This window comes from Canis lupus, chromosome 25 (assembly GCF_048164855.1).
Source record: "Canis lupus baileyi chromosome 25, mCanLup2.hap1, whole genome shotgun sequence".
In the NCBI taxonomy this organism is placed as follows: domain Eukaryota; kingdom Metazoa; phylum Chordata; class Mammalia; order Carnivora; family Canidae; genus Canis; species Canis lupus.
The window spans coordinates 45,217,355-45,241,854 of NC_132862.1; the positions used below are offsets into that span (position 1 = coordinate 45,217,355).

General features: G+C 47.0%; 2 protein-coding genes across 4 annotated transcripts; one reads left to right on the forward strand and one right to left on the reverse strand.

Annotated features, from left to right (window-relative positions):
• Positions 1-1,711: 1,711 nt before the first annotated feature.
• Positions 1,712-22,047, reverse strand: HDHD5 (haloacid dehalogenase like hydrolase domain containing 5). 3 transcript variants are annotated; one of them, XM_072799634.1, is made up of 8 exons: positions 21,913-22,047; positions 13,037-13,240; positions 11,867-11,979; positions 10,523-10,616; positions 9,172-9,205; positions 7,335-7,509; positions 2,754-2,942; positions 1,712-2,573 (listed from the first exon to the last, which is right to left on the reverse strand). In XM_072799634.1, exons 1-8 carry the CDS (start codon positions 22,036-22,038, stop codon positions 2,240-2,242), a joined length of 1,269 nt encoding a protein of 422 aa, XP_072655735.1. In that variant the 5' UTR covers positions 22,039-22,047; the 3' UTR covers positions 1,712-2,239. The 3 variants fall into 3 exon arrangements, with proteins under 3 accessions (XP_072655735.1, XP_072655736.1, XP_072655737.1); XM_072799635.1 differs by lacking the exon at positions 21,913-22,047 and adding an exon at positions 21,528-21,548; XM_072799636.1 differs by lacking the exon at positions 2,754-2,942.
• LOC140617722 (protein PET100 homolog, mitochondrial-like) lies at positions 5,026-5,333 on the forward strand. The gene has a single exon (XM_072799637.1). It carries the CDS (start codon positions 5,065-5,067, stop codon positions 5,293-5,295), a length of 231 nt encoding a protein of 76 aa, XP_072655738.1. The 5' UTR covers positions 5,026-5,064; the 3' UTR covers positions 5,296-5,333.
• Positions 22,048-24,500: the final 2,453 nt, after the last annotated feature.

Below are 24,500 nucleotides of genomic sequence, written 5' to 3' on the forward strand. Positions count from 1 at the left end.
TCATGTTTGTTTCAAGGACACTATGGGAGGGCTTCAGGGGTCTGAGAACCTACTAAGTGCCAGGCATATGGGGGACACATGAGTGAATCAACACGGACAAAGTCCATGGAGCTTGTATTTTAATAGAAGACACAGAATAAAAAAGTAAATATAGACCATGAGGTGATAAGGACTATAGAAAAAATTAAGCAGTTAAGAGGGATAGAGTACTACTTATTATAGGAAGTTGAGGGAGTCTCTTTGAGATGACGTATACATGAGACATTTAAGAAGTGATGAGGGGGGCACCTGGGTAGCTCAGGTCATGATCCCAGGATCCTGGAATCAAGTCCCACATCAGGCTCCTTGTGTGGACCCTGCTTCTCTCCCTGCCTATGTCTCTGCCTCTCTCTATGTCTCTTATGAATAAATAAATAAAATCTTAAAAAAAAAAAGTCATGTGGGGAGGGGGAAAGGAAAGGAGTGAACCATGATGTGGACAATGAAAGTAGGGTAGAAGGAACTGCAAGTCCAGAGGTCCTGGGACAAGAATGGGTATGCCGGACTGGCAAGGGAGCCAGGGGGGCTGGTACAACAGGGGTAAATGAGAGAACAGGATGTAAAGGCATCTGTGCTGCAGAAAAGAATGTGCGTTCTTCTTCTGGGTAAGACAAGAAGTCACAGAAGAGTTTTGATCAGAAAAGAAGTCAAACTTGGGATCTGGCTTCTGGGCCACTGAGCAGAGAGCCTCAGAGAGGGAGGAGGAGATAAGACAGGGAGGTCCAGACTGGACAACAATGTGAGCCAGAGAAGCCAGCTGCCTGGAGCAGGGAAACATTGAAGGCTGGAAAGTGCTCATGCTCTGTACATTCTGAAGGCAAAGCTGCAGGATATGCTGATGCACTGACTAGAGAAGACAAGGATGAGCCCAAGCCTTCAGCCTACTGTCTTCAGTGCTACTGTCTACTGTGGGAGGGGGTGGGGGGGAAGAGCTTCAGCGGGAGCCAGGCTGCTCAGGGTGCTAGCAGTAGGGTTGAGCTACATTTGGCTTTGGACACAGCCAAGCTGATACTTACGGAGTAAGCATAGCTCATCACTCCCTCCTTTGTGAAACATGTTCACTCAGTTTCCCAAACACCCACTCACAATTCCCCTCCTGTTTCAGTGGCCACTCCTTCCCAATCTCCTATGTTCTCTCCCTTCTAAATGACTACCAGGCATCCAAAGAGGTCAGGAAGGCAGTCAGATACCATCGAGTAACAGTATTTTGAGAAGACAGGAGGGAGTCACCAGCTTGTGTCTGCTAGAGTAACAGGAGGGCAAGGAGCAGGGGATCTGGTAAACATGGGGTCATGGGCAACACAGATCACAGAAAAGTGTGACTAGACTGCCCCTAGAGGGAGGAAGAGAAGAAACATACTTTCCAGGATCACTAAAGGAAAAAAGTTCCTTCTTTCAGAACAAACCATTTACAAGATCCTTTCTTTTCCGTATCAGAGTTGTCAAGTACATGCCAAAGCCTGTCATAACTAATTCCTAGACAGACTCGGGCTTCGCAGGCCAGCGGTGGTTTGGTGGTGGGAAGGAGAGCCGAGGTAGGAAAGGAGTTATCAATCAGCACTTTATGGAGCAAAATGGCACCAATGTCTTTGCTTTGGGGTCACCCACATTGCTCACCCACTATCCAGCCCCCACAGGATATTTTAGTACATTCCAGAAGCGCTTCACGATAGACAGCATAATGAATATTTATTATGATTATTTTAGTTTAAAAAATAAGCCTAAAAGTCTCTGGGCAATAAGCTAAAATACAGTAAAAAGCAGTATTTTAGTGTTAGTGACACACTGCTGGCATGCAGTGGTGCCTTCAGTGCAGGCCAGGCTCTGCAGAAATTTCCACGTTATTTCACACCACTTCCCCTTTTTTCAGAAGTCCCTACCGAAATGAAAAAAGAAACTGAGGCACAGAGTTAAAGCGACTGGCCTGAGGTCAGACTGCCAGGAGAAGCAGACAGGAACAGGGCCAGAAAATCCTGGCTGTTCTACCCAAAACGTTACCCGGGTACAATTCTGGGGCGACTGCCTAGCAGGAGAAAAAGCCAGTGTCTTCTTCCAAGGCACCAGTAATATCCATTGTGGGGCCACAGAGTGTCACGGAAGCAACCCTGACCTGACACCCAGTGACCCAGGCCAGAAGCTAGTCAACAGGACTCCCCTGGAGCTCATCCCGCCTGCCCCTGTCTCCGACGGACAGCCCTCACTACAAAGCCCAACCCTCCTTGTGGAAAACCAGCTGTATAGCCTCGTTCACATCATTCACGATGTGGGATGCTTCCATGAGCCCTGGACTGAAGCTGAAGTCCCGGTGGCCGTGGAACGGAGCCTCCTCTGCATCCTGAGCAGGCCTAGTGGCTTCTGGGCCCTTGGGACTGTACACACCAGTGCACACCAGGATAGAGGCACAGCTCTGGGTTGCTGAGGGCCGCGGCTTCCACAAGCCACCAGCCCCTCGCTCTTCGGCCCCATCACGCTTCACCATCTGCAGGTACTTGTGGAACAGGTTGGCACCGTAGACATCAGACATAGGGTTGTCGCTGGCAGAGACAGCCATACCGGAAAAAGAAAGAGAACAAGACCCAATTCAGTGTCACCAGGCAGAGAGAGCAGAGGATAGTTGTGGGGCTAGCATATATCCGATACAGGGGAACAGTGGATGAGGATGGAGGGAGGAAGGGCAGGGAAGTCCAAAAACGATGAGATGGAACAGCACTTACCCGATAGCATAGAGCTTCTGGATGGGGGCCACCCAGCCCCGCCTCTCTGCCTGCTGCCGGATGAGGTCCTCTGCATACTGATACGTGAGGACACTCGGTTTGCCCATCAGGCCCTCATATCTCAGCTCTTTGCCTGTCACTTTCCGGTAAATGGTTTCCAGGCACAGCAGAAAGGTGCCATGGCCAAACCTGCCAGAGAAGAGACCTCAGCTGCTCAGGCCTCCCCTCCCCAGTTCCAAGCAGGACCCTATACACCAACCTTTCACTCCAGCACCCTTTATCTGGTGACAGATAATTATGTCTAGTAAGAATTACACTTATTACCCTACTTTTATGACCTCTTGTTATCTGCTAACACTTGTTGAGCACTATAGATAGCACATCACATTTAACTCTCAGAAGACAACCCCATGAGAGCTGTCATCATTCTCATTTACAAGTGAGCAAACTGAGGCATACAGACATTATGTAACTTTCCAAAGGTGGTAGAGCTAGGATCACAACCCAGGTGGTCAGACTCCACAAACCTAAGTTTAAATTCCACTTTAAATGTGTGGCACACTATTGGCTGCCCTTCTCCCCTTCTTTCTCAGTGCCAGTTTTTAGCTCACCATATGACAACCAGGTGTACAAACAAGTACTCCCTTCCACTGTAGCTAGGTGTGCAGCCTCGCCAGGCTAAACTTCTAGGACGTGTAAAATCAGGGAGCGAGTACTCTTTTCCATCCCCACCCTCCTCTCTGCTGCCTGGAATGTTGGTCTGGCAGCTGGAGCTCAGGCAGCCCTTTGGGACTATGCTGTGAAGGGCTAAGACGTGCACAGCAGGAAGACAGGAGGAGTCTGTGTCTCAGACAGGTGTGACATCCACAGAGCCCTGGACTGCCTACCCCATGCTTCTTTTACATGAAAAAGAAAGAAACTTCTACCTTGTTTAAGACACTTTCCTTTTGAGTTTTCTTTTCTTTTTTTTTTTTTTTTAAAGATTTTATTTATTTATTCATGATAGTCACACAGAGAGAGACAGAGAGGCAGAGACACAGGCAGAGGGAGAAGCAGGCTCCATGCACCGGGAGCCCGATGTGGGACTCGATCCCGGGTCTCCAGGATCGCGCCCCAGGCCAAAGGCAGGCGCCAAACCGCTGCGCCACCCAGGGATCCCTCCTTTTGAGTTTTCATCCCAGGCTGCTAAACCAAATCCTAATTGATACTGTCCAACACATTATGGTTACATTTCCGTATCACTTATTTATATAACAAATTCTATTTTCAATTCTTAAATGAGTGAATGAAAGTTAATCTCAAATCTGATTTATAAATTGAAATTTGTGCCTCGCTATTCCATTCCAGCCTACATAACCAAACTCCCACTTAGTGTCAGCACACCCTAACTGTAGGAAGAACAGTTCGGAAAAAATATCTGACCTCCAACTGCAGAAATGTACCTTTTTTTTTCTTTTAAGATTTGTATTTATTTATTCATGAGAGACACAGAGAGAGAGAGAGAGAGAGGCAGAGACACAGGCAAAGGGAGAAGCAGGCTCCCTGCAGGGAGCCCGACATGGGACCTGATCCCGGGTCTCCAGGATCATGCCCTCGGCTGAAGGTGGCTAAACCGCTAAGCCACCTGGGCTGCCCAGAAATATACCCTTTAAAGTAACAAGAGAGCAAAAGAAACAGTCAACAAAACTAAAAGACAGGCCCTGGGCCTGCCTTTGGCCCAGGGCGCGATCCTGGAGACCCGGGTCGAATCCCACATGGGGCTCCCGGTGCATGGAGCCTGCTTCTCCCTCTGCCTATGTCTCTGCCTCTCTCTCTCTCTCTCACTGTGTGCCTATCATAAATAAATAAAATAAAATAAAATAAATTAAAAAAAAAAGAAGGAAAGTAAACTTATAAAAAAAAAAAAAGAACTTATTAAACTCAACAGCAAAGAAACAAACAATCCAGTCATGAAATGGGCAAAAGACATGAAGAGAAATTTCACAGAGGAAGACATAGACACGGACAAGCACATGAGAAAATGCTCCGCATCACTTGCCATCAGGGAAATACAAATCAAAACCACAATGAGATCCCACCTCACACCAGTGAGAATGGGGAAAATTAACAAGGCAGGAAACCACAAATGTTGGAGAGGATGCAGAGAAAGGGGAGCCCTCTTGCACTGTTGGTGGGAATGTGAACTGGTGCAGCCACTCTGGAAAACTCTGTGGAGGTTCCTCAAAGAGTTAAAAATAGATCCGCCCTATGACCCAGCAATTGCACTGCTGGGGATTTACCCCAAAGATACAGATGCAGGAGGAGAAGCGAGATGGAGGTGAAGCTGGAGGTGTTTCGGATGACACTCTACCTCACCTTCCCTGTCACTATGTTCTGGATTGCCAATCAGGCTGAGTGGTTTGAGGACTATGTCATACAGTGCAAGAGGGAGCTGTGGCCACCTGAGAAGGAGGACCAACGTCGGGAGCTAGAAGAATTCAAGGAGAGGATATGGAAGCAGCGGGAGGAGAAGCTCCTTCGCGCTGCCCAGCAGAGCTCCTGAGTCCTAGCCCATACACACAGTTTCTTAAAAAAAAAAAAAAAAAAAAAAAACAGATGCAGTGAAACGCCGGGACACCTGCACCCCAATGTTCATAGCAGCAATGTCCACAATAGCCAAACTGTGGAAGGAGCCTCAGTGTCCATCGAAAGATGAATGGATAAAGAAGATGTAGTATACGTATACAATGGAATATTACTCAGCCATTAGAAATGACAAATACCCACCATTTGCTCCGACATGGATGGAACTGGAGGGTATTATGCTGAGTGAAGTAAGTCAATCGGAGAAGGACAAACATTATATGGTCTCATTCATTTGGGGAATATAAAAGATAGTGAAAGAGAATAAAGGGGAAAGGAGGGGATCCCTGGGTGGCTCAGTGGTTTGGTGCCTGCCTTCGGCCCAGGGCGTGATCCTGGAGTCCCGGGATCGAGTCCCACGTCGGGCTCCCTGCATGGAGCCTGCTTCTCCCTCTGCCTATGTCTCTGCCTCCCTCCCTCCCGCCCCCCTCTCTGTGTATGTCTTTCATGAATAAATAAATAAAATCTTTAAAAAAAATAAAATAAAATAAAAAAATAAAGGGGAAAGGAGAAAAAATGAGTGGGAAATATTAGAAAGGAGACAGAACATGAGAGACTCCTCTAACCCTGGGAAACGAACTAGGGGTGGTAGAAAGGGAGGTGGACGGGGGTTGGGGATGACTGGGTGACGGGCACTGAGGGGGGCACTTGATGGGATGAGCACTGGGTGTTATTCTATATGTTGGCAAACTGAACACCAATAAAATATAAATTTATAAATAATAATAATAATAATAATTATGGAGTTAAAAAAAATAAAGTAACAAGAAAACACCATAACACCATCTCTTTGGAGTTACTGAGTCATGTGACTTGAGGCAGCATTGGGCCTGCTGCCCTCTGTTGATGGATCATTCACACAGTCCACTGGGAATCAGTAGCAGGGAAAGAAAACTCTGGACTTTGGCCCCGCAGATAAGAGCAGCCAAATAGTACACAGCAGCCACAGCTGCCCTTCCAGCAAGGCCCTCGAGAGCTAGGAAAAGAGCTGCCTAGACTGTGCTTAGGGTCAGACACACAGAGGAGGTCTACACAGCTGAGCAGGGCATGGGGGCCTGTTCAATATCCATGTGCCTATGAGAAAGTCACTTACCCACTGGGTCTCAGTTCTCCAGCCCACATAATTGTCAGAACAATTACTGCTCCCCTACTCCTACATATTAAGGGCAGGAGGAGACAAAATGGGAAGGAACTAGTGCTACAAGGAGAAGGGAAAGAGCAGCTGTACTGCTTGGCCTCAGAAGTCATTCATCATTTGGGTTCCACAGACAAAAAATATCATGTTCTGGCATCACCCAGCAGGCTCAGCCAATGGAGCACGCAACACCTGATCTCAGGGCTCTGAGTTTGAGCCCCCAATGGGGGCAGAGATTACTTTAAAAAAATTAAACATCTAAAAAAAAAAAAAAATGTTCCGTTAAAAAAAAAAAAAAAATGTTCCGTTAAGATTATGAAGGGCAGGGGCACCTGGGTGGCTCAGCTGGTTGAGTATCTGACTCTTGGTTTCAGCTCAGGTCATGATCTTGGGGTCATGGGATCGAGCCCCACATTGTACTCTAGGCTCAGCATGGAGTGTCTCTCTCCCTCTCCCTCCGCCCCTCCTGTTCATGCTATAAATAAATAAAATTTTAAACAACAACAACAAAAGATTCTGGAGGGCAAAAGTCAGGTGTTAAAGATCATTTCGACATATCTTCGGCAAAAGTCAGGTGTTAAAGATCATTTCGACATATCTTCAGTGATCAGTAAGCTATACTTTTCACTTACTAATTAGTATGCAAAGTGACCCCTTGAAAATCCTCCCAAAGGCCAAGTCTCTGTGGCAAATACAGGGCCAACCCAGGCAGGGGTCTGATGGCCCAGAGTACCAGAATGATGGTAAGAAAGTGTCAGGAGGATTGCCCAGGCAGCAGCTGACAGTGGCCACCACGGTCAAGACCAGAGACCCTGTGTCCTTACCTGGGCATCTTGGCTTCAGCCATCCAAAGGAGATCCATGTTGCTGGCCAGGACAGGGAGATGGGGATAGGGAGCCGTTGCCAGACCAGTCCCAGGGTTCCCATTGCTGAGAAGGACATCTATGATCAGCTGCAGGCTTGTCTCCCAGCGGACTGGCTCCCCAAGGAGGAGCACCCCTTTATAGAGCAAAAGCATAGAGGTGAGGGTTACAGGGCAGGCAGGAGAAAGGCCCTCACGAAGCAAGCTGATACCAGCTGGTGCCACCCAACCATAAGTTTGTCCCCCACAGAACACACCCATGCAAGGGTACAGTTCCCAGAACCAGCCTTCAAAGATCCACTCACTCATTCACTTGAGGTAAACAGAGCCCAGGACCTGGTAAGGCACTTCCTAAGGGATTCCATTTTTATTTATGCTTCACAGAAGAGGTTGAAACAAAGAAAACCAGCAGCCAAGTCACTGGCCTGCGTCCTCCTGCGGACTCATGTTCTCCTAACCATCTCACCCACAAATTCCTGGCAAAGGGCTCACCTTCCTCAGCTACTTCTCAGAGCACCAGGGGCCAGTGCACCTAACAGCTAGGAGAGGGGGATCTGGAATGACAAAGACCTGGATTCCAAACCTGACTGTCCGTTTTCCTCTGTGACTGTGGGCAAGCTACTTACCTTCCCTAACCTCAGCTCAGCTACATCATGAGGACACCTATGACTGTTCAGGGTAAAAATGAGATATAATACAGCACTTAACTCATAATGGACACATAACACTCAATACGTGGTAGCTGCCAGCATCAGCTACAAGACCAGTGACTGAACCAAACCAGTGGTCTCAATGAGGGAACACTGCCCCCTAGGGAGGTGTTCTAGAAACTGGAGGATGTATCTTGTCATGATGACTGACAGTGGCAAGGATGGTAGGAGGGGACCAGGAATGCTACATGCTCAGGATGGTCTGGAACAATCAGAAACTGCCCCCTCTATTAACATCTGACTGCCCCATCTGACATTCATATGGGTGAATAACCTGTTTATAATTATTTGAGCTTAAACTCTAATTTCATTCTACATGTAAATACAAAGTAGCGTTTTAATAAATACCAATTTTTCTAAAAATGTAACTATCATGTACGTAAGTCAAGAGAAGACTGCACTTTATCTTTTCAAGATTTTACCAATGTTACCTATTTTGGAAAATCACTTCACCAATGACAATGCAGCCCCTAATTTCTGAGTCACCAATAAAACACACCTATAAACATACTTACATCAGTCTGCATTTGTAGCTGTAACATGGTGATTCCATGTTTGGTATAACCATTTTACTACATTATGTTTTCCTGAATAATCGTTTACATATTAAAATACACATTACCTTACTAAAAAGTTTTCCTTTTATTTCTCCTATTACAATTAGGGCTTTACATTTAACTAGTTAATTTTTAATACATGTATACACAAAAGTTGTATTATCTGTGAATTTCATTGCAGGGCAGTTAAGGGGACATTACAATAGTTTTGTTACACAAGGGGGAACTGGGTTGAATGGAGCTGAGAAATACTGGTCTATGTTACCTCTGGGAGCCTTTCCATGCTACAGTTTTCTACACTTACAATTTTCCTGGAATAATAAGGCAAGTGATATGGGGGGAAGGAAAAATTAAAAACAATTATCTTAGAGGTACTGAGTGGTAGATCTGAGACTAGAACCCCGGTGACCTGATATCCAACACCCACAGCCACCCTGGCAGTTTACAGGCAAACAGCTGCACAAGAACAACCTGGAAGGCTGAAAGAAGGACCGCCCAGAGCCACATCTGCACCAGCAGAGGCCCTCATTACCTTCAATGGCAGGGAAGTCATTCCTTGGAAGGGGCTGCCAAGAAACAAAGAAAAGGCCCATCAATGCCACGGTCATTGTCCACTACCAGACAACCACATAGCCAGTTTCAAGGGGTAGCAGGAAAAAAGACATACTAGAAAGATCAAAGACCACCCCCCATGGTCTAGCCCAAGACAAAGAGAAGCCAGATAGGACTGAGGAAGAAAATTCACAAACAAAAGTGAAGAGAGAATAAGCAGGGCTTTCATGGAACACACTGAGGGAACCCACATAAGGAGGTCAGCCAGGAGGAAGGGCTGGTCAGTAGCCCCTCTCCAGAGGGGACAGGAGGTGAGATATAGGCCAAGCAAGAGTCTAGAGTCAGGCAGCTAAGAGGAAGGAGAGCCTATGGAGACAGGGGAGGCCATCAGGGCATGATGGACCATTTCTCTTAATATGAGATGAAGAGGCAAGAGCCTTTACCACTCTCCCAGAGTCCATTCCTTCCCTAAACTATTAATCTTGGCTCTACCACTAACAAGCTGTGTGATCTGGGGTAGATCACTTCCCCTGTGTGAGGCTCAGTCTCTGAGATACTCTAAGATCTGTTCCAAGTCTGACATTCTGGTTCCCCACATGATTTGCATGGTCCTAGGAAGAAGCTTTGAAAAGAGATGAAGTGCTCCATTCAATCCAAAAGCTCTAGAGGAAGGAGGACTAAAGCTACATAAACAAATAAAAGCTTGTCTGTTTATAACTGCATTTCCCCACATCCTGATAGTGACCTGATTTAAACTGCAAGCCATGTGACAGAGAGTTCACACGAGGAAGGGCGGCCAAGAGCCATCAAGAGCCAGGCAGTCATACTCTAAAAGATCAATCAGAGGCCCATGACTAAGAAATTCAACCAGTGGTTCAATTATGAGCCAAACCTAAAAAGGAACATGGGCATACTCAGAATTGCCAGTTACTTTTACGAATAAGCTATTTCTCATAAGGACAGCTCTCCATAGCAAGCTTCAGAATAAAGGAGCAACAATGATTAATTCCACAAAGGTTAATGATTCCCCAAGCAACAGTGAGAAATCCAGCTGGTAAAATAGAAAACTCCTCATTGGAGGTGCCAGGGCTTTGAAAAGGATTCTCAGCTAATTACAAACAATGCAGAAAGGAAAGCCCTTAGGAACTTGTTGCTCTCCTGGGCCATCCTTGTATATCTGGGGAACAAAATCCTTGGTCAGATGTGCCTCTCTATGGTGAACAAGATGTAGTTCTCAGTGGGAGAGGTTGCGAGGTTGGTAAGAGGAACCCATGTGGAGAACAAGAGGACAAAACTAAACATGAGACACCCAGGAGCACATTCCTTATTACCGTGGACTTCGGCCGCCGCTGGAGATCAACCATGTCAAGCACAGGAAAGGCCATCCGCAGCTCATCCACAGTAACCACATTCTCGAAGCCCAATCTACAGCTAGGTCAGGGAAGCAAAGCTGGACGGTTCTGAGGCAAGATGCCTTTAAGGGGAGGAGAACCAACACAGTCCCAACCAAACTAGTTCACCCCCTGCCTAAGTAAACTCACTGGCCCCTCGCCTTTACTTCTGAGGCACCGCTCCTCCTATTCTCTTATTCCCCACCCTATCCCAATCCAGTCTCCTGCCTCAGGGATCCTACCCTTTCCTTCTCTCTCCAGCCTCCTTAGCTCCTTCCCTGCACAGAAAACCTAAGTATCTCCTGTGGCAGAGCCACACCCCTTCACAAAGCCACCATCATAGCCGCTCCCCGGGTGGTCCCTTCCCAACACCTGGGACTCTCAGACTGTGCTCTCAAGCTTTCAATCACATGGCATCTTTTTTTTTTTTTTTAATGCAAATCACTGCTGGGTCAAGGCTTGGGAATCTTTTCTTTTTCTTAGAGAGGGAATAGAGGCGGGGCGTAGAGGGACAGGGAGAAAGAATCTTAAAGATTCTGTATCCAGTATAGAGTCCGACTCAAGGCCTCAATCTCACAACTCTGAGATCCCAGCCTGAGCTGAAAACAAGACTTGGGACACTCAACCAACTGTGCCACTCAGGCACTCCAATCATATGCCATTTTAAATACTCCTTTAACCTTTGTGGGTATGTTATTCCTGCCTCCTCCAATATAAACCCTTTGATGAAGAGAGTCCCGTGGGCTGTTCTCAGTCCCTCTTGTCCTTGAACAGCATGAAGCATGGGGCTGGTATACAAGAAGTGCTCAACACAGGTCTGCCAAATGAGCAAATGAAAAAGCTGCTTGAGAACAAGGACCAACTCTTCTTGCCTCTTGAGTGTGCACATACCCAAAAGGTTCACTGTAAATTAATATTAGCTGATAAGTTGACTGAGCACCCTGAGGAACAGTGCTGGAGTAGTGGTTCTCAAACCTAATTAGAGAATCACCTACTTTTCTCTTTTAACATACAGACTGCTGATTTTTATCTCAACCTAGTGAACTAAGAATCTGTATTTTAAGCTCCCCAGTAGGTTCTGTGGGCTGGCTTTTTGCAAACTGTGGCACCAGGGCCCGCCACACCTAGGAGCCATCCTCCCTCTCCAAAGAGCCCACTACGTATCCTTTGAGCCCCCATACTATGCAGCCAGAAACACCCCACTCTGGTTTCCCCCTCATCCATGGGAGGAGAACTCCAGTCCTGCGCCTTCCTCACCAGCCAGAACAAGCACCAAAAGGATACACTCGGGCATTCTCCACCACAGGCCCCTGCCCAGACACCAGCATTCGCTTGCTGTGATACTGCGAGAAGAGCTTCATGGGGCTGTGAGAGAGAATGACTTGGTCCGGCTCCACCTGTGGGGACAGCCAAAACACAGAGGATAGCAGAGGACAGAGTAGTTAAAGGAAAATAATGGGGACATGATGGCTTCTTTCACCTAGGAAGGGAAAAAACTGCCCAGAAAAAAGGGGCGGAGCCCTTTTTGACACCCAGCACTTCTAGACACTACCCAAACAGGTATAAGAAGCTAATTTGGCTCTTGCCAGAAAAACCAAAGCAGGAAATGCGGTTGGTGGTGGGATCTGACCACTTGCCAATCCAGTCCTGCTTGGTTCCTCCATCTGAAGACCTCAAGGTTTACATTCATGTTCTTTGTCAGTCACAGAACTCGGCCTCTGACTTTTTTTTTTTTTTCTGGTTTCAATTCTACTCAAAGAGTTAGCTTTTATAACATTTATAGTACTAACTCCAACGATGCAGCCAATACTCAAAATGTTTTCGGAACTCTCTCCGGGAAACCACAGAAGGGAGCCAGTTGTACTCCTTTGTTCTGCATTCACCCCCAGGCAGCGTTACCCAGTCAATCAGCCACTTTACTCTCTTGGTTCTGAAGGACTCTTGAACTCAACCCACTCTGAACAAAGGATGTGTCAACGTGGATATGCCACGTGGAACTGCAAGTGAATGAAGAGGGACTGCTTCCGGGGGACAATGCTCACTCAGATATATACCTCTTCATTATGAGAAACAAAGGCTATTACTTCAGAGTCCCACCTGGCATATAGATTTAGAAAAATGTGACCCTCGCTTTCCAATGGCTGATAATCCAAGAGACAACACTGAACCCAGAAAAAAATGGATACAAAGACAGCAGACTGAAACTGCCAAATCCATGGGCAGAATTTTTGTGCTCAATGTGAATTAATATATAAAAAATGCCCTTGCTGTAAGGCTCTACCCATGAGGCTAGGGCTGAACTTCAAGTTATCTTCTAATACTGACCCATCTGGCAATGCCCTAGAGCTTATTGACACTGTACCCCAACCCAGGAAAAGCACCTTAATCAGAGTTGGAATGGGGGTTCCACTGGCAACCAGCTCCTTGGGCTTCCATGTCTCCAGTGCCTCTTACCTCAAATCCCAGCAGAGCTGACAGCTCCTGGGCTTTGCTGTGTTGTAAGATGTTCCCAGCATTTGTGACAAAGACCACGGGCACCCGCAGCTGCCCACGAGAGTTCACCAGCCTGCGGAAGGCTTCCAGAGCAGCGGGAATCACTCTGTGACCCCGCACCAGCACTCCATCGATGTCCAACAAGAATCCGAAAGTGGGTGGGCTCTGCACAGAAAGAAGAGAATCACTACAGCCTGAGTCCAGAGGCAAAAGGGAAGAAGGAAAAGACCCTCACATGAGGACATGCAATTTCTGATAGGGCAAATCCATCTATAATAATTAGTCCCTCTTCATGATTTTTAAGCATATAACTATTTGGTTGAAACTATTTTCACATTGGGTGCCTGGGTGGTTCAGTCAGTTAAGCATCTGCCTTCAAATCAGGTCATGATCCCAAGCTCGCTCTCTCTGCCTCTCCCCTCTGCTCATGCTCTGACTCTCCAAGTAAATAAATAAAATCTTAAAAAAAAAAAAAAAAAAAAAAAACTATCTTCACATAATATAAAAGAACTTCTAACTGGAAAATAGAGAAATTCAAAAACATCCTAGGGGGGATCTCTGGGTGGCCCAGCAGTTTAGTACCTGCCTTCAGCCCAGGATATGATCCTGGGGTCCCAGGATCGAGTCCCACATCAGGCTCCCTGCATGGAGCCTGCTTCTCCCTCTGCCTGTGTCTCTGCCTTTCTCTCTGTCTCTCATGAATAAATAAATAAAATCTTTAAAAAACAAACAAACAAACAAAAAAATCCTAGGACTTTAACATTACTGATCTTATCTCTTCTTTTTCTATTCTTTTGTCACATAGACAACTATATGTCCAATTTTGCAGCTTGTTGTTTGACATTCAAATATTTTTATCTTTACAACAGCCTTCATAATCATCTTTTACAATTTTGTTTTACTATAACAACATACGGAGTTTTAAAAAAACCTCAACTGCTACAGATGATATAAAAAAAATTTTAAATGTCTTGCCTCCTTCTACCCAGTGCTGTTTCCTCTTATATATCTCCAGAACTGTATAGTCATAATTTCTTATATTAACTAATACAAATGGCATTATACTGTACTTTCTTTTCCATCTGACCTTTTTTAAGATGGTATCTCTTAGTTATCTTTCCATATCAATATACATAGCTCTATCTTCTTTTTTTTTTTTTAAGATTTTATTTATTTATGAGGGACACAGAGAGAGAGGCAGAGACACAGGCAGAGGGAGAAGCAGGCTCCATGCAGGGAGGCCGACAGGGGACTTGATCCCAGGTCTCCAGGATCAGGCCCTGGGCTGAAAGCAGCGCTAAACCACTGAGCCACCCAGGCTGCCCACATAGCTCTACCTTCTAAACATCATTTCTAACTACATAATTCTGAGTGAATATTCCACTAATATTATATTTCCCCTCCTTTGGACACTTATGTTGCCCTACATTTTTGTTACTACAAATAATGCTATAAGGAACTTCTTCATGCTTACTGCTTTTTCCCTTAAGCTAGTCTTAAAATCAGGAGTAACAAGACAAGAGAGTGTAAACATTTTAATAATATAACACCTATTGAGAAATTGTTCTCCAAAAACATGTGTCAACTTACATGGTCACTGGTAACTCACTTTATCCTTGCCTATGTTGATTTTCACTTGCATCGAAGAGTTTAATTAGCAAACATCTTTTTTTTTTTTTTTTTTTGTTTAGCAAACATCTTTTAATGTAAAGATTTAAATTCAAAAAAATGGTATCTCCTCTCAATCTGCATTTCTTGGGACTTCTAAAGTTGACCATTGTCTTTTGTTTTTTTAAGTTTTATTATTTTTTTTTTAGTACTCTCTCCCCCCAACATGGGGCTAAAGATCCCAGATCGAGCCAGGTGCTCTAAACATTGTTCTTTAAAAAAAAAAAAGGCCATATTTATTTATTTACTTTATTTACTTACTTACTTAAGAGCATGCACACTAGCCAGAGGGGGGAGAGGGGTGGTTGGGAGAAGTAGACTCTCTACTGATGAGTGTGGAGCTCAACTCAGGGCTCTATCCCGGGACCCTGAGACCATAACCTGAACTGAAGGCAGATGCTTAACTGACTTGAGCCACCCAGGCACCCTTTTAACACCATCCTTTTTATTTTATTTTTTTTAAGATTTATTTATTTAATCATGAGACACACAGAGAGAGAGGCAAAGGCACAGGCAGAGGGAGAAGAAGGCTCCATGCAGGGAGCCCAATGTGGGACTCGATCCCAGGTCTCCAGGATCACACCCTGGGCTGAAGGCGGTGCTAAACCGCTGAGCCACCGGGGCTGCCCCAACACCATCCTTTCTATAAAAAAAAAAAAAAAAAAATTATTCCCAGGGGCACCTGGCTAGCTTGGTCAAGTAACTCTTGATCTTAAGGTAGTGAGTTCAAGCCCCACGTTAGGGGAAGAGATTAATCAATAAAAATCAGGAAAAAATTTTAGAGGCACCTAGGTGGCTCAACCAGATAAGCGTCTGGCTTTCAGTTTCTGTGTGGGTCTTACCTCAGGGTCCTGGGATCAGCCCCACAATGGGCTCCACACTCTGCAGAGTCTGCTGGAGATTCTCTCTGCTCTCCCCTTCCTCTCCCCCAATCTCTCCTCACACTTCCTCCATCCTTCCTCAAATAAATGAATAAATCTTTTAGGAAAAGTTTAAAAAATAAATACAACTAAAAATTCATTCCATTTATTATTAACATATAAGATGTTTTTCAAATGTCAAAAAAAATCCAACTGAACCTGTTTGCTATTTTCCTGTTGTTGGTGCCTACTAAGCCAAACCATTGCTATTGCACACACCAACTCTACAAACAGGGCTCTGTCTGTGAGGAACAAGTGCTCCAGGCTCTGCATTTTTCAGCTAGGGTCAAAGAAAAAGCAACCAGTCCAGGAAACACTTAAACCCATGAAAACTGCAGCATTTTCACAAGTGCAAATCAATTCTGAGTCCTTAAGCTCTGAGTAAATAACCAGAATTAGACAAAGGTAGTTTCTTAGAAGAGAATTTTGAGTGAGGCAAAAGAGTTAAATACATGCTTTATTTAATAAATATCTATTTAGACATTTAGCACCAGACTAGACAAGCAGGCAGACTGCCTACACGGTTCAATAGGGAAGACAACTCAACCAGCAGTCACAGCACAGTCTGCACTGAGTGCTACATCAGGACATGAGGGAAAGTAAGGCACCTGAGAGCCTGCATGAGGGGGTACCTAAACCCATAGCGGTGGTGAAGACTAGCCAGACTAGGTCTCGTAGGCCAATTTAAGGAGTCCAAAACAAGTGGCCTCATATCAGACCAGCACCACAAGAAAATCTTGGCTGCAAAGTGAAGACTGAGTGAACCGAAGAAAGTCAAGTTGAAAGAGACCAGTTGGGACTGGCTACAATCTAAGACAGAGATGATGGTGGCTTTAATGAGGTAGTGGCAACAAGAACTGTAGGAAGGGAGAGAACAGGTTAAACTCGGAAGCAGAGCAGCCCTGGTGGCTCAGCGGTTTAGTGCCGCCTTCAGCCCAGCTCATGATCCTGGAGACCCGGGATTGAGTCCCACTTCGGGCTCCATGCATGAAGCCTGCTTCTCCCTCTGCCTGTGTCTCTGCCTGCCTCTCTCTCTCTCTCTCTCTCTGTGTGTGTGTATGTGTGTGTGTGTCTCTCATAAATGAATAAATAAAATTTAAAAACAAAAAAACAAGGGCAGCCCTGGTGGCGCAGAGATTTAGCGCCGCCTGCAGCCCAGGATGTGATCGTGGAGACCCGGGATGGAGTCCCACATCCGGCTCCCTGAATGGAGCCTGCTTCTCCCTCTACCTGTGTTTCTGCCTCTCTCTCTCTCTGTGTGTCTCTCATGAATAAATAAATACAATTTAAAAAAATAAAAAAAGGGTAGCCCTGGTGGCGCAGCGGTTTAGCACCGCCTGCAGCCCGGGTTGTGATCCTGGAGACCCGGGATCGAGTCCCACATCGGGCTTCCTGCATGGAGCCTGCTTCTCCCTCTGCCTGTGTCTCTGCCTCTCTCTCGCTCTCTCTGAATGAATAAATAAATAAATCTTTAAAAAATAAAATAAAATAAAATAAAATAAAAATAAAAATAAAAAAATAAAAAAAGAACTCGGAAGCAGAACAGCCAGGACCTGGTAGCAATAGGATGCAGGGCTGAGGGAGAGAGGGGCCACAGGGACTCCCATACTTTTGAGATACTTTTGAGACCCTGGGAGAGTGGATGCTGGTATTACTCACTGGCCCAAGACACTCTGGAGGGGCAGCTGGGAGGTCGGGGACAGCAGAAGATACATCCCACTTTGGAGCTGTCACACACGCAAGTGAAGATATTGGCACTGAATAGAAGGAGGTCCTGGAAAGGAAAATCCAGAAACTCTCTGCTTAGAGAAGAGCCTGAGAAGCACAAGCAGAGTGAGAGCTGAAGCAAGACTTGCAGAGAACCAGGAAGAATATCGCCATTTAAGGAAGGGCCACCTAAAAGTCACCAGCAAAAGAGTGAGGAGCAACAGTGTGAGGAGGAAAATCCAAAGGGTGTGGGATCAAGGAAGCCGAGGTATAAGTTTCCAAGGGATAAGTTTCCAGAACAAGAAAACTAGGAAATGAAGCGCCTATCAAGTAATAACCCCCATCTCCACTCCCCTGAGCAGGGAAGACCACCCAAGGAGGCTGTCTTTCAGCTCCTTCATGCTGGCCTATGCACGAGACCTTCCAGCCTTCAACAAAGGCAGCTTCAGTGCCAAGTCAGAGGTGAAAAGGGACCCTGAAAACTAGAAGGGCAAGCAACTCAAATAAGCAGGAAAGAAATTCTGACCTCCAGCAGACACTTGTCAAATCTCACATGCCACGAGGGAAATACCTAAACTCTTGGCTCCAGAGACTGTTGCTGGTCGTACTCCAGAGGCATAGCCATACGGAGCTCTGAGCTGGACAAATCACAAAGGTATGCTAACTTAATCTTTGTACCAATCCTCTGGGTGTGGGTGTCATTATCTCCAATTGACAATACCTAGCAAAGAGGGCCTGGTTTGTACATAATGCTCAATATGGATTCACTGGGCAATGTGACTGGATGAATAAGAAACCAAACTCAAAGGTGACCAAGTTCACAAGCGCTTCACCCAGAGTCGGCCTTAAACTCGGCTTGTGACAAAGTCGGAGCTCACTCCATGACCCCCACGGCAGCACCCGAGAGTAAGGAAGGGACACAAGAGGTACTGAGGTGTCTGTGTTGGAGCACACTGTTCCACCTCCCACCAGCCCCCAGCCATGTGAGATTGGGTTTCTCTATGTATTCGGTGTGCTCATGCACCAGACGGCCCACAAGGATCCCTGGAGGACCCCCCTCTTCCTCAACAAAGCCTGCTAGAATGGGGGTCCTAACCGGGGGCCCATGGATAGGTATTAGAGTGGCCAAAAAAAACCCTGAAAACTCAATTTCCATTTTTCCTGGGGAAAGAATCTATGGCTCTTTTCTGATGTCATCATTTTATTCTTCTCAAAGAGAATCACTGCCCAGGACCAGAGGGAGGAGGGGTGTGATCTTCCCTTAAACTCCCACCCCTAGTGCAGCCCTTACGGTCTCACAGGTACTTAACAAAGGTTGACTTACTGATTGAAGGACTCAAAGGATGAATGAAGGGTTCAGCCAACATAAGAGAACTTTCCCCTGCAGCATTACCTGACCACCAAATCCGTTCCCAAGGGCAAACAGTTAGTGACTCTTAGAAGACAGGTCCCTGGAGGTAAAAACTATGTTGTTCTAGAGCACGACCTGACTTTTTTCTTGTAGTGTATGGACTTGCTACTGAAAGCTTACATGTGGGATCCCTGGGTTAGCGCCTGCCTTTGGCCCGGGGCGTGATCCTGGAGACCCGGGATCGAATCCCACATCGGGCTCCCGGTGCATGGAGCCTGCTTCTCCCTCTGCCTATGTCTCTGCCTCTGTGTGTGTGTGTGTGTGTGTGTGACTATCATAAATAAATAAAAATTAAAAAAAAAAATGAAAGCTTACATGTAAAACTTATCTGCCCATAATTTTGAGACAATCAGGGAAATTTTAAGGACAGGATTTTGGGATGGCTGGGTGGTTCAGCGGTTGGGCATCTGCCTTCGGCTTAGGGCGTGATCCTAGGATCCGGGATCAGGTCCTGCATCGGGCTCCCTGCAAGGATCCTGCTTCTCCCTCTGCCTGTGTGTCTCTGCCTCTCTCTCTCTCTCTCAGAATAAATAAATCTTTAAAAAAATAAATAAATGACATGATTTTAAGTTATATTCAGAAATTACTAATACTGTTAGGTATGATAACAGCATTTAGTTATGTTTAAAATGTCATTTTCTTAGAGGTACCCACAAAAGAATTTAGGGGTTAAGTGACAAGAAATCTGCCATTCATTTTAAAATCTTATAGCTGGGAATAAAAGGGAGGGGAAGAAGACAAGCAAAGCAAATGTGGCAAAATGTCAATAACTACTGAAATTGGGTTCATATATTATTCTGTTTTTTGATTTTTGAAAATTATATAGTTTTTGTTTTTTTTTTAACTTATACAGTTTTAAAAAATAAAATATCTCAGGATGCCTGGGTGGCTCAGCGGTTTGGTGCCTGCCTTTGGCCCAGGACATGATCCTGAAGTCCCGAGATCAAGTCCCACATCAGGCTCCCTGCGTGGAGCGTGCTTTTCCCTCTGCCTGTGTCTCTGCCTCTCTCTCTCTTTCTCATGAATAAATAAAATCTTAAAAATAAAGTTAGTACTCCAAAATGTTGCGCTATGCTACATCCCTTTCTTCCCCTTTTTTCTACTCTATCAGAAAGTCACTTGGAAAAAAAACAAAAAAAAAAAACAAAAAAAAACAAAAAAAAAGAAAGTCACTTGGAAATATCTCAGGACCTTGCAAAGATGATGCAATCAATGCAATAGTTATAAATGACAGCAAAAGTCCTTCTAACAACATATTCTCATTCTATGCTTCCAGTGTGGTCACTTTTAGCTCTGCAACACTGGTCAAGTCACCTAACTTCTCTGAATCTTAGCTGTTCTATATGCAAAATAATAACAGTGAGAGCCAGCACTCTAGCTAGCTCCAGAGAGCTCTGGATTCCAGATTCTACCTCTGACCAGCTCTATGCCCATGGGCAAGGTGCTTAACCTCTCCTTGCTTCAGTTCCTTCAACTGTAAAAATGGAATAACAGTACTTATCTCACAGAGTTGTTATGAAAATTGTACAAAATAATAATTGTGAAGTGTCTGGCACAAAGTAAGTACTATGTGTTTTTAGAAATAAGTAGTTATTTAAAATTATCGAGGGGTCACTGTGAAAGCACTATAAAAATTACCATCTGCCTTCAGCTCAGCGTGTGATCCCAGGATCCTGGATGGAGTCCCACATCGGGCTCCCTGCGAGAAGCCTGCTTCTCCCTCTGCCTATGTCTCTGCCTCTCTGTGGGTCTCTCATGAATAAATAAATCTTTTTTTAAAATGTACAATATTATCATTATTGGGATGCCTGGGTGGCTCAGTGGTTGACCATCTGCCTTCAGCTCAGGTCATGATCCCAGAGTCCTGGAAGGAGTTCCGCATCAGCTTCCCTTCAGGGATCCTATTTCTCCCTCTGCCTGTGTCTCTGCTTCTCTGTCTCTCTCATGAATAAATAAAATCTTCTTTTTAAAAATTATCATTACAGGGCAGCCCGGTGGCTCAGCGGTTTGGCGCCTGCCTTCAGCCCAGGGCGTGATCCTGGAGACCCGGGATCGAGTCCCGCGTCGGGCTCCCTGCATGGGGCCTGCTTCTCCCTCTGCCTGTGTCTCTGCCTCTCTCTCTCTCTCTGTGTCTGTCATGAATAAATAAATAAAATCTTTTTTAAAAATTATCATTACATACAGAAATTGTGGTTTTAGAAAAGGAAGTTATCCTTTAAAAAAAAAAAAAAGCCAATGGCCCAGGGGCAAGTGAGGGTGACAGATCTGCCCACTGGCTTAGAGTCCCCGCGGTCGTCCGCCAGCTGTTTGGCCTTACTAAGAAAAGTACTTAAAAACCTGACTCCAGGGATCCCCGGGTGGCTCAGCGGTTTGGCGCCTGCCTTTGGCCCAGGGCGCGATCCTGGAGACCCGGGATCGAGTCCCACGTCGGGCTCCCTGCGTGGAGCCTGCTTCTCCCTCTGCCTGTGTCTCTGCCTCTCTCTCTCTCTCTCTCTCTCTGTGTGACTATCATAAATAAATAAAAAAATAAATAAAATTAAAGTAAAAAAAAGAAAGAAAGAAAAACCTGACTCCAAGCCTCAGCTTCCTTACTGCAGGGTTACATTTACGTCCAAAGCTGTCGAGAGAATCATCATCACTGAGGCACCTGCACAAATCAGGGACCCTCCACTGTTCTGTTCCTCGCCCCTCAGGCCTTCCAGGCAGCGGTGCTCAGCACGGGCTGGCCCACGAGCACGAAACCCACATTCATCTCCGGGCTCCCAGAGGGGAGTCCATCGCCGCTTCCCAAATTTCTTTCAGACGCAGCTGGAAGTGAAGGCCGAGAGGCTCCGCCCGGATAATCATGAAGCAGCGCGGGGCTCACAACCCGAGCGGGAGACGGGCACAGAAGCCGCCGAGCGCTCTGCGGACGGCCGGCGCGGCGCGGCCACGGCTCAGCCCCGGGGCGCCCCGGGCGCGTGGTGCCCGCAGCCCGGCTCCAGTAACGCCTCGCCCCCGACGGCGGCGCAGAGCGGCGCGCGCGGCAGCGACCCGGGCACCGAGGTCCGCGGCCTCGCCCGGCGGCGCAGGCCCGCGCCCCTCCCTCCCCGGCCCGAGGGCCAGCCCGGCCGGAACCTGGCAGTCCTCACCTGTGCGGCGTCCACCGCGCGGCCTCTCCCGGGGCAGCGGCCCCCCAGCCCCGCCGACGCCCGCGCCGCCCGCCACCACAGCCCCGGCGCCGCGCGGGCCGCCCCGAGGCCGCGGAGCACAGCCATCCAGCCGCCCGCCGCGCGCACGTGCAGACAGCGCCCCCGGCCCGCGGCCCCGCCCCGAGCGCACAGCCAATCAGCGGCCGGAGAGCGCGCGGCCGGGCGGCGCCGAGGCATCTGGGGGTTGTAGTCCCACGTCGGTGACCCGCGGCCCGGTGCGGCGCGGGGCAGGCGGGGCGCAGGGCGTGGGGGGCACAGGGGCCGGGGCCTGGGGCCGGGACCCGGGGCCGGGACCCGGGGCCGGGACCCGGCAGGATACGGAAGGTTCGTGCCCCGCGGGCTGAGGGTGGGGTTCCTGCTGGGGGAAGAGCTGCCGGCACGGTCCCTCGTCGTAGCGCGCGGAGGCCTGCGGCGAGCGGGGCGGTGTGCACGGCCCCTGCACCTGCGGACTTCCGGGAACCTCCGCTCCCTCACCGCCGCGGCTGTCAGGGGAGCCGGAGACTGTGGACGCACTAATACTTATTTGCAAGGGGCGGGGGCGGCCGAGGAGCCAAGCCTTCTTCTGACGTTGAAGTGCCCTGGACCCCAGTCAGTCAAGGAATCCTCGGAGGATATCGAGGAGCCCTCCTTGTATAGACTTTCAGTGAATATTCGATATGATCGTCCTCCCTGCCCAGCTCTGTGCTAACTCCTGGGGAGACCAGACACACACATAAGCCTGCAAACTCACTTAGCAGGGAGGCTGAGGCAGGACTATAATACAAGGTAGAAAATAATTGTCCCGAAAGAGGGTCACATAGCTAAGTAAGCACACATCTTTGCTTTTGAGCACAGCTGTTCCACCGTTTGAAATGGTTAAGAGGCCCCTCCCCTGAGACCCTTTGACCTGTCCCCTGGATATAGTCGCACTAAAAATGGCTGAACCTGCAATATTCTTAGCACTAGGTGAGAGGAAGCGAGACTGCGGTCAAAAATGGACGGAGACTCTGCCGCCTCACAGGTTAGCAATACCCTTAGATCCTCAACTGTGAAGCCAAGACCTTAATTTTGTCAGTCCACCTGCAACTGCAGCATCTGGCAGAGCGATTCGCACTGACCACGATACAGTAGCCCAACACATAAACCCTGCCAGGAGAAATGGCTTTCCAAGATCGAAATGTTCTCAATCACCTCCTGTTATCAAACTACCTAGAAATTGCTTTAATAGGTAGAAGATTTCTTGGTGTAGTCATTTTAAAATACATCCACAATTTATTTGACAGTCCTCTTCTAAAAAGGTGGGGTTTTTCCGTTTCTATTGAGTCTAGCTGGACTTAATAACTCACTTTTTTGTTTAAGATTTTATTTATTTATTAGAGACACAGAGAGAGAAAGAGGCAGAGGGAGAAGCAGGCTGCATGCAGGGAGCCCAACAGGGGACTCGATTCTGGGTCTCCAGGATCACACCCTGGGCTGAAGGCAGCGCTAAACCCCTGGGCCACCCGGGCTGCCCAACGTGTGTGTTTAAATATGGAAAAGTTTTCCTTAGATTCTCTAGGGCTGGGCAGCCCAGGTGGCGCAGCGGTTTAGCACCGCCTTTAGCCCAGGGCCTGATCCTGGAGACCTGGGATTGAGTCCCACATCAGGCTCCCAGCATGGAGCCTGCTTCTCCCTTGGCAGAGTGTCTCTGCCTCTCTCTCTCTCTCTCTCTCTCTCTCTCTCTCTCTCTCTCTGTATGTGTCTCTCATAAATAAATAAAATCTTAAAGAAAAAAAAAAAAAGATTCTCTAGGGCTTCTTAAGCCAGAAAAGATTAAGAACCATCTATAACTAGAAAAATCCTCTCTGATCTGTCTTCATCTTCCTTATTGGTCCTATCCTGGTGACTTGCACTTGATGGGTGCTCAATTAGTATAAGTAGGCAGGGGTGTCTGGATGGCTCATTTGGTTGGGGTCTGCCTTCAGCTAGGATGATGATCCTGGAGTCCTGGGATCAAGTCCCGCATTGGGCTCCCTGCTTTGTAGGGAGTCTGTTTCTCCCTCTCCATCTGCCCCTCCCCCTGCTCATGTTCTCTCTCTCAAATAAATAAATAAAATCTTTTTTAAAAAATAAAGAAAAAGGGCAGGCCCAGTGGCACAGCAGTTTAGTGCCACCTGCAGCCTGGGGTGTGGTCCTGGAGACCCAGGTCCTGGAGACCCAGGACCCATGTCAGGCTACCTGCATAGAGCCTGCTTCTCCCTCTGTCTGTGTCTCTGCCTCTCTCTCTCTCTGTGTGTGTCTCTATGAATAAATAAATAAAATCTTTTTAAAATATAAAGAAAAATATTAATAGGCAAATGAATGAATGTCCATGCTCCTACTATCACTATAACCTTGCTCACATGTTTGTATGTGCACCTGTGTGCATAAGCCTGCTCATCCCTACCTATATACATACTTTGTGTTAGGACTAAGATTGACTATAACAGAAACCTCCAAAGACTAGTGGCTTAGATAAGATATGAATTTGTTTCTTTCACATACACAAAGTTAGGAAAGAACAATAAGGC